At 40.1% G+C, this 9,818-nt stretch overlaps 1 protein-coding gene across 1 annotated transcript; it reads left to right on the top strand.

The window, feature by feature from the left end:
• The first annotated feature begins 100 nt into the window (after positions 1 to 100).
• Positions 101 to 9,531, top strand: ITGB1BP1 (integrin subunit beta 1 binding protein 1). The gene is made up of 7 exons (XM_063125145.1): positions 101 to 462; positions 2,105 to 2,205; positions 3,314 to 3,392; positions 4,564 to 4,700; positions 5,880 to 5,972; positions 7,531 to 7,680; positions 9,130 to 9,531. The coding sequence occupies exons 2-7, from the start codon at positions 2,134 to 2,136 to the stop codon at positions 9,199 to 9,201; spliced, it is 603 nt and encodes a 200-aa protein (XP_062981215.1). The 5' UTR covers positions 101 to 462; positions 2,105 to 2,133; the 3' UTR covers positions 9,202 to 9,531.
• The last annotated feature ends 287 nt before the right edge of the window (positions 9,532 to 9,818 follow it).

Below are 9,818 nucleotides of genomic sequence, written 5' to 3'. Positions count from 1 at the left end.
CGGAAGGAAAAGAGGAAGCTTGTCTAGGCTCGGTGTTGTTGTTGCTGCTGCTGCTGCTGCTGCTTCTGTTAAGAGGAGCTGGTCTAGGCAGGCGGTGAGGGCTATGGGAATAATGAAATGTAGATGTATATTTAACCCGAGGAAGCGGATGAGGCCTCTTGGGCCCCTTTAGCATTAAGTTAGAGCCCGGAAGAGGGTTGCGGCTTTGTTTTTGTGGTAGAGCCCCTGGTGACTTTTATCTACTTTTCTCCATCGTGGAAGCGCAGTGAGGTGTAGAAGCGTCACTTGCTGGATTTTTACTTGTAATGCTGCTGTTAAAGGCACGGAAGAAGAGAGAGAGAGAGAGAGAGAGAGAGAGAAAAGGGAGGCAAACCAATCTCCCCTGAAACGGTTCTGTGCAGAATAAACCGCTTTTGAAACCACCCGGGCGTATTCGTTTCCTCTCTTCCAAGCTGCCGGGAGGTAAGATCAGGAGCAATAGTAGTAGTTTTGCCACCTTTGCCGATTGACGATATTCTTTAAAAGGAGGTTCTATTTGGCCACAGTTATGCTACCTCAAGTAATAGCGTCTCAATATCAGTTGTTGGGGAATATGAACAGGAAGGTGCCTCAGGCGGTAGCTAGACCTAAGGTTTATCCCAGGATTGTCCTGGGGCCAAACCTGTTCATCTAAGTGCACACAGGGCATCCAGCGCTCAGGCAGGGAGGAACCCGGGATGATCCTGGGATAAACCTTAGGTCTAGCTACGGCCTCAGTTTTCCTTTGCTGGCTGCTGTGGTTTCCCACCTCTGGTGATCCACCCTCTGCCCCACCAACTCCAGGGGGCACCAGCCACCACTCCTGCAGCTCTCTAGATGTTATTGAACTGCAATTCCCATCAACACCCGCCAGCACAGCCAATGGCAAGGGATTCTGGCGAGTTGCAGCCTAACAACATCTGGAGGGCTGCACATGTCCTGCACCACTACTGCCTTTAGATGCTAATTTATGACCACATATGGTGTCCAGGCACCCTGTCTGTCTATGCATTTGTGCTCCCTGGCTGAAGGTGAAAGAGTACTGAGAGAGAGATTACAAGACATGATATAGGTGATGGAGTCTGTACTCACCACGAGTACAGAGCTGAGAAGGTGGTTTTTTTTAAAAAAAGGTGCATTTTGTGTATGTGGCTGCAGCCTGCTGGGCTGGAAGTTTAACAGAGTGGCAGGACTCCCAAGACAGATCTGAAGAGTTGATATAGTGAGGAGTTGGAACTATATGGCAGCTGCGCTGTGAAAGGAAAGTTGTTGTTTGTCTGGCCGGTAGGCTGGGAGTTTGACTTGGATAGTGGGAGGGGGACACCAGTAGCAATCTGCCCTTCCTGCTCCAAGTGGTGTCTGGCTCAGGGTTTCTCAGAGGCATCTGGTTGGCTACTGTGGGAACAAAACACTGTTTTGCATAGGCAAGAGTGTAGAACCTCAGGCGTGGGGGTTGAATATGACCCTCCAGTTTCCTGGAAGGCCACACTCCTTCCCCCCAAATGGGTCCACCTCTTTCCCCCTAAACAAACTGCTTTTATGTAGTTTTTTCCCCATTCTAAAAGGTTGAAATGCCACTCCTAAGGCTTAGTTATTAGCAGTAAGAGCTTTAAGCTACAATATGCTGGGGGTGGGTGGGTTTCTTTCTATTTTGGCCCTGCCCCTTTGCCTTCAACCCCACTCACCACTGGAATGCAAACCCTGAGATCTCCAAAATCGAACACAGCCCTTGAGCTGAAAATGGTTCTACACCCTTGATGTAGGCTTTTGCTCTGATCCAGCTGAGAAGGTTCTATAAGTACTCATACTGTTAAAATAGGAGTGATCGTAAGCTATAATTTTTTACATTAATTTAAAGAATCATGTTTTTCATTTAAAAAATATGTTCAGTACTAATATTCAGACATCAGGATGCCTTAAATATTATATACGTACTTTGTTTTTCAGTTTTATACTCGAAACGCTATGAAAGCTACACTTGCTTCCATTCTAAATCCAATTACAAGTGTATGAGGAGTTAAGGTATGTGTTTAGGATTGCAGCCTTAATGGCGTGACAAGCAAGAACTTCTTTTCTCTCCTTACAGCATTGTCTCTGATCCTATGTTGATAAGAAATGTTCAGGAAAGTAAAAAAGCGGCATAGCAGCAGCAGCTCTCAAAGCAGCGAAATCAGTACTAAAAGCAAGGTAAGATGAATTTGGTATGCCTTTTATTATTATTTTTAGCAAATTTAGAGAGCAATCCTGTGGTCCCTAGGCAAACAGTCCAGGAACCAACCCCAAATCTTCCCCTTCGTAGCCAGCGCAGAGAGAACCACAACAGCTGCCTCTTTACTGTCAGAAGAGCGACCTCGGAGGAGGAGGAAGAAAGGTGGCATTCTGGTAGGAAGGGAGGAGGCAAGAGGCCAGGATACAAATTGTCCTGAGCCTCCTGCAGCCTCCTCTCCTCCCCTGAAGTGTCCTCAGGAAAGATGGACGATGGGAAAGTGAAGATCACTTCTGCTGCTCTTCCCTCCCTGCTGGCTTTAGTCTGGTAGGACATAGGAATTTCAGAAGCCTCCAAGTTCGGGGGCCTTGTGCCCTTAAGATATTTTCACATCAGTTTTTGGGATGTCTCAAACTAAATTCAGACTACTTTTCATTTCGGTTTTCCTTTGTGTGATGTTATGAGAGTCTGGTGTCAACTTGATGGTATTCAGAGGTACTTCCTGCAGTTATGTGGAGTTAGTGCTGAACATACTTTTCAGATGGTTAAATACCAGTAGGAAATGTTCAGGTGCCTGAATGGCCCGATACTTGGCATTTCTTCAGTCGGGCATGGAGTTCAAAATAAAAATCATCTTGATTCTGCTAAAGTATACTGGATAAATCTAGAAGTTATATTAAATTTGTAGTGTCATGACTAAGTAAGACTTTTAAATGCTCTCAGCAAAGGTGGATCCACTGAAAGTGGTGAATGCTGTTGCTGGAGTGGGGAGTAGGGAGGGAAGAATTCTTTTAAAATGTTCTTATTGCTAAAGAAAGTTATTGTGATGGCTGTGTTCACACATAATGAGAAACCATGGTTTATTGGTTCAGGAATGATCCTAAGCAAGTCTGAGCCTCATGTGCTCCCTCCCTCCCTTCTCCTTCTATGGCCTGTCTTTGGCTTTCAGTTAACCACAAGTTTAATATTATCTCTGAACCAGGATAAACTTGTAATAAACTGTGTTTAGTATTAGCTATGGTTTACTGAAACAAGCCAACTTCAAACCTTTGGTAACTTCATAATATTTTCCTATTTTCCCATATGTAGTCAGTGGACTCCAGTCTTGGAGGGCTTTCAAGATCTAGTACTGTTGCTAGCTTGGATACAGACTCCACAAAAAGTTCAGGTATGAAATTGATGATGGTCCAAAGGTGTTATATGTTAACTCTAGGATTGTGGAGGTGAGTGCTTAAAAGTAATTGCAGAAGTATCCAAGGATCAGGCAAGGAAATTTACCTTAATTTTTTAAAGATTGTTTTCTTTAAAGATTTGTTTAAAGATTGTTTTCTGCACTTAATTTTTTAAAGACAAAATTAAGTGCAGGCAGAAAACAATCCAAATTCTGCAACCTCTATAAACTGATATATTAGCGCATTGGGTTAAAGTCACCGTTGCAGTAGTGCAAGTCCACTAGCACAATGTGGCTTTGCCCTTCTCTTCTCCCCTCTTCGCTGCCCCAAAATCTGCTCTGGAAAGTCTCCCAACCCTCTGTTCATTATATGTCATGATTTGTCATACTTTGCATAGAGATTATGGTGGGAGAGTAACATGTTTTTGAAAGCTTATGCTATCCTGAAAGTTTAATTTGAATGTGTGGATAACTTGATACATTTTTAGTATTTCAGTAAGAAAAATATTATTTTGCTTTTGACCTCAGTGTTGATCTTAAGGCTGGGAAAGCTGAAAGTTTGACTTTCAAATTTGAGCTTAAATTTTCTTTTAAGTGTATGATGTAAAACATTGTGAATTAGTGATTATGTCATTAGTTCATATAGATAATATGAATCTTAGAAAACCTCATAACATAGCACAGATGCCAAATACCTGGCACATCTTTATGTGTTGTTATTAAACCCCATCATCAAGCCTATGAATCTTCATCCATCTACTAAAATGCTAAAATTATTGATGTAACTCAACATGTTCATATTGAAATAAATGAATTAAGCAACTGAAGATGTTACACAAAATCCACCAGCTGTCCATCCCACCTAAAGCTGGAAGCCAACCAATTCCCTCTCCTTCAGCCTTGGCCCAAGATCCTTAAAATAATATCAGTTAAATTGGACTTATTAAGGGCTTTGGCATGTTCCTCTGCTTTTATATTAACATATGCTTATGCTAACATAGGACTCTTCTCTTCTATGTATATTTCTGACATTAGTGCGGCAGTTCTAAGACCACTGGGAACATACATTGACATTGCGTCTGTTTTAGTGGCTAAATGTCCAATGAGTTTGCCAATCAGTAGAACAATACAGTTAAGAGCAATTATTTAACTGTGTGTTTCTTTATAGGTCAGAGCAATAGCAATTCAGATACTTGTGCAGAATTTAGAGTGAAATATGTTGGTGCCATTGAAAAACTGAAGCTTGATGAAAGCAAGACTTTGGAGGGGCCACCGGACTTGATCAACTACATAGATGTGGCACAGGTAAAGACTTTCTTCCAATACATCATTTCTAAATGAAATGGTCAAACTTATCAGTTTGCCAAAAGAAACACTTTTGGCTCTACAATAAAGACATAAAGGTTCTGAGAAAGAGCTGCCACTTTTTAATGGCATTAGCTAAGGTCTGTAGCAGACTTAATAAGCCAGAGGTGTATAAGGTTGCACTGGAGAAATATGATTGTTCTAAAAATTTAATTTTGAATGTTCTTGGGTTGGCACTTATAGAAAGTTGGAAATTAATGTTAAATTTTATCATTAACTTCAGTTTGCTAGGTCCAAATTATTAGTCATTTTCTTTGATTTGTGTTTAATGTTTGCTCTTGTAATATACTAGATATTTTCTATTATGTTATGATGATCTAGACTTAGAAACAATAAAACTGAACTGAAGTTAAATGGGAACATCTCACCATAGGTGTCTTTATAGGCAACATGTGGCCCTTAGAACTGATCGTTGGTCAAACCATTCTTTAAAAAAATTGTCTCCAATTCTGCCATGTTTGAGCCTGTATCACAAGCAGGGTTGGAAGGCAGGAAAGTTGGTTGTGTAGATGAGGGTTTTGTCTAGAACATTGTGATGCATGAAGCATCCTAATAGGTCTGGCTGACCTCACATTGTACAGCAAGTATGCAGATAGGTCTGCTTTTGCTAGATAGCAGTTGTGCAGGTTCTCTATTCTTTTCTTTCAGTAACAATATATATATAGTTTGGATATAGTAGTGTGGCTTTTGATCAGAATACAACTCAAATCCTAATATGTTGCTGGCACAAAATGCTCCAGAAACATGGGACTTAATTTTTTTAGTTGCAAAAGTAGCAAAGGTCTAATAAAGTTCCCTTCATGAGCTTTCCTTAAATTCTATTTTAATTAAATTATTTTAATTAAATTCTATTTATAGTATATATATTTTTAAAAACCACATAGAAACATTAATCACATTACTAATTGTATATATTAGAATATTTACAAATCTTGTAAAATGTTGCTGGACTTAGAAAATTTACCAAGTTGTATTTCTATTTTTATAATACATAATTAAAACTTTTTTAAAAATGTAAGGGATTTGTTTCATCACCAAAATATCTGAAGCGTGAATGCTCAGTAACTTATCAGTTATCCTCACATATGCATAATACCTCTTTTTTTTTCCTTTCCAAAGCAAGATGGAAAGCTACCCTTTGTTCCAGGGGAGGAAGAATTTATTATGGGAGTTTCCAAATATGGTATTAAAGTCACAACTTTGGACCAGTATGTAAGTGATTGGTGGTTTTAAAAGATGCTATTTGTATGATTAATATGAATTATAGGAGCTATCCGTGATCCCCTCTTCAGTGTATTTAAAATATGGGCAAGGCAGGTAACTTCCAGAAGCTGATTTGGTGAAAAATATGTATATTTATATGCTTGTTTAAAGGTAGGAAAGATACCATCAGAGATCAGTTCCAGACTTCATTTCATAACTGAGTCTGTGATTAACTGTATACAAGTTGGACCTGGAACAAAATGTTGCAGTGTGTCATACTTCTGTTCAGTGTGCCAGCTAGTCATGCCCTCTTGCAGGATACTCCACTGTATATTAATGGCTTTTCATTAATTTTCCCCTAACAATCATTCAGCATGTTGTGTCTATCAAGTATGCTTAGTCCTCATTCGGTTCTTTTTTTTTTAACCTATTAGTTTCCATTCCCCAAAACTCCTTTTTTGAATTTACGCAAACCTTGGGGTTATCCTGAGGATATTGGTGCCTCCCAACATCCTCCAGGAGGGGTTGTAGCTTAATGTTGGAGCACCTGCTTCAACCCCTGGTATCTCCAGATAGAGCTGGAAAAAACCCGTACCTGAAACCCTGAGGAGCTGCTGCCAGTCAGTGTCAACCAGGGGTTGGCAATGTTGCACCCACAGGTACAGCAGCAGCTGCCAAGAACCTTCCTCATGTTGGCACTGATCCAGCCTAACACCCACTACTAGCATCCAGTCTGTGGGAGGCTTCCCTCGGGGAAATCCAGCCCCTGGGAACACAGTGACCCTGTTCAGACAACGCATTAAGTCACAGAGGTTAAGCATTTTGAGCTAAACATTATGACTTAGCGTGTCGTGTGAACCATTCCTAACCATGGCAGCTACATATCCATGTTTTAAGCATGCTCACTAACCATTTGCTACAAAAGGGTTAGCCATGGCTTAGTGTGTTGTCTGAACAGGCCCAGTTCTTCCCCATCCATTGCCCTTAAATAAACAAAACAAAAACCCTTCAGGGAATTGGGACTCTCTAGTTGTCCTTAGGACAGGGAATCAAATCTGCAGCATATCTGTATTATGTACTTGGAAGCCCCTCTGCTGAATTGGAATTTTCTTTGGCATTGCGGTTTCAAAATTCAGCATCAGTGAACGCTTCAGTACAGCGGGCAAATGCCGCTCCCATTATTGTTCATAGTAATCTGTGATGTGTGCCCATTCTCAGAAAATGATAAGATGATACTCAATTCTTTCCTGCCACTCTACTGTACTGTGTTACTGGCCATGTGCAGCATGGTTTTTAATACCAGAGCAGTATTCCTGGCACTTGAAATTATTTCTTACCCTGAGGAATATAAAGCTTCATCACTAGCTTATTGATAAGGGAGATAAACCTTTGCCTTAACCTATGAATAGCTCTGCTACTAAGTGCTAACAGTTTTGCAAATAAGGCCTGGTTCCCCCCAAAAAAACTTGTGACAAGAGATCTGGAAGTATTGTATTGATGAAGGCCCAATAGAAAGAACAAGTATCTGTTTTTGTGAAGTTCTAAATTCACAATTTGGAACTTTCAGGATGTCTTACATAGACATGCGCTCTACCTAATCGTTCGGATGGTCTGCTATGATGATGGCCTAGGGGCGGGGAAGAGTTTACTGGCTTTGAAGACAACAGATGCAAACTACGAAGAATACAGCCTGTGGATATACCAGTGTAACAGTTTGGTAAGGTTCATGCTTAATCTTAAAAAAAAGAAAAGAAAAAAAGACCCACTATCTATCAGACATCCTAGCTTGACTAGAAGCTATTTAATATGTTCTATGCAGTTATATTTGTGCATTATGGCCCAATACATGTACTGGATCAAAACATAACAAGCTGTATTTCTTCCACTGGGTCCTATTTAAAGAAATGCTGTTGCATGAATGACCGAGACTTAGTATGGGCATCAATCGTTTGTGGCAGGACTGTCCATAGGCCCACCTATGGCATAGTCAGCTCCGTACCTTGGTCTGCTACTCCCATATTTTACTGTCTGCTCTCCAGATCACTAGATTAGGGGCAAAATGAAAACATTGGGGAATCTCATTCATGCACTCTACTAGTACTACCGCCTGCTTAAAGACATTGTTGGACACTCGCCGAAGTGACCTGCCACCACTATATGTACAAATGTTAAGAGTGACACTTGGTTTCAAGCAAGTAAATTGCATGTGTGTTTATTGGTTTAATTTTTATGCTGCTCTTCATAACAAGTCACAGTGCAGTTTACAATTAAAAACAATAAAAAACAAAGACAAGCACTAATAAAATAATGCTTTGAAACTCGCATACATTGCTCCTGCCACAACCCCTAATCTTTGGTAGTAGAAGCAGTGCTAGTAACACACAGCAGGAGCAAGTTATTTGAACATAATTTTATATGCTTTTTTTAAAAAAAAACATTGATTTACTTATCAACCTGTCCGACTTAAAACTACTTATAGATTTGAGGGATCAAGTCCTGCTGAACTAAAGCTGTAACTCTATCAACTAATGTTGTAGCTCCACCCAATAAAGCACAGGGGCAGAATAGCTAGCTGTCACATGCAGGATAGCTGTCTGGCCAGCCTAACTGCAAGTGGAGATCTGAAGCACGAGGAGTAAGGGAGTCAAATGTAGCATAAAAGTGAGGGCTGACCTTAATCACAGCTTTGTAGCTGCAGTATATTAAAATGTTAAATTTACTAGCCTGGCATTCCATTGTAATAGGAGAGTGTGTCCTCATGTGCTAGAAAACATTGCATTAGTACCTCTTGGGAGAAGATGGATTAGTTTTAAAATTTAAGTGTTCTGTCGTCTCTTATACAAGCAATTGTGATTGCTTGATAAATGAGGAAAAAGTCCATTCAAATGTCCCTCTACAAAAAAAAGCAATTTGATATTCCACACAGACTACACTATTCTAAAAGTTGTCTGTATACTCTTAAGTTCCAAGTCACATTCCTAGGCTGACACTGCTATTCCACATAAGATGCTTCACATAACAAGTACTCTTCAGCGTGAAATTTGATCACAGCAGAACACCTATCATAAGGGAAATACTACAAATCTTGACAAGGGTTCTAGAAGGTTGAACGTGCTTGCATGTTGATAAAAGCAAGAATGAGAAGCTTTTATTTTCTACAATGCAGGAACAAGCACAAGCAATCTGTAAGGTGTTGTCAACAGCCTTTGACTCAGTTTTAACATCTGAGAAGTCCTGAATGTCTGCAGCTGCACTTCATACTGAGAGGAAGTACTACTTGCTGTGACTTCAGCAATTGGAGACGAAGCAAGTACTTTGGAGCAGATGTGAACTTTAACTTTTTAAATAACTGCTTGAAGATAGAAAGTATTTAAAGTAACTGTTTGAAGATATGAAGGAACAAAGTATTTTTGTAAATATAGTTTGTTTCAAACTATGCGACCGAGAGCCCAACCAACACTTTAATATTAAGTGTTCTTATTACAGTAATTATCTATGACCTTACAGTTTCAGCTTGCACTTAACCTTTTACCATTTTTATACATCTGAATAAAAAAAGTTAATTCAAGATGTGTCTTGCTAAATAATGGCTGTATATTTTAACTAGCTTGTATTATTCTACTTCTGCATTTCCCAATGTGGTGCCTGCAAACCACTCTGAGGTGTCTGTTAAGCAATTTTCCTGTGTGAGTGAATGGAGTGATTCCTCTATTCATTTGTACAGGGGAGGAAAAGTCCTTGACAAGAAATGGCTTGGTTGGGGAAGTACAACCCCTTCCCAAGGACCCTTGGGGCAACAGGCTCCTTGGTAGGGAGTGAGCTTTGCCCTCCCCCACACAACTGATTTTCAGCAGA

Source organism: Elgaria multicarinata, chromosome 4 (genome assembly GCF_023053635.1).
Source record: "Elgaria multicarinata webbii isolate HBS135686 ecotype San Diego chromosome 4, rElgMul1.1.pri, whole genome shotgun sequence".
Classification (NCBI taxonomy): domain Eukaryota; kingdom Metazoa; phylum Chordata; class Lepidosauria; order Squamata; family Anguidae; genus Elgaria; species Elgaria multicarinata.
The sequence above is the reverse complement of the archived record's forward strand: the minus strand, read 5'-3'. Positions and strand labels throughout refer to the sequence as shown.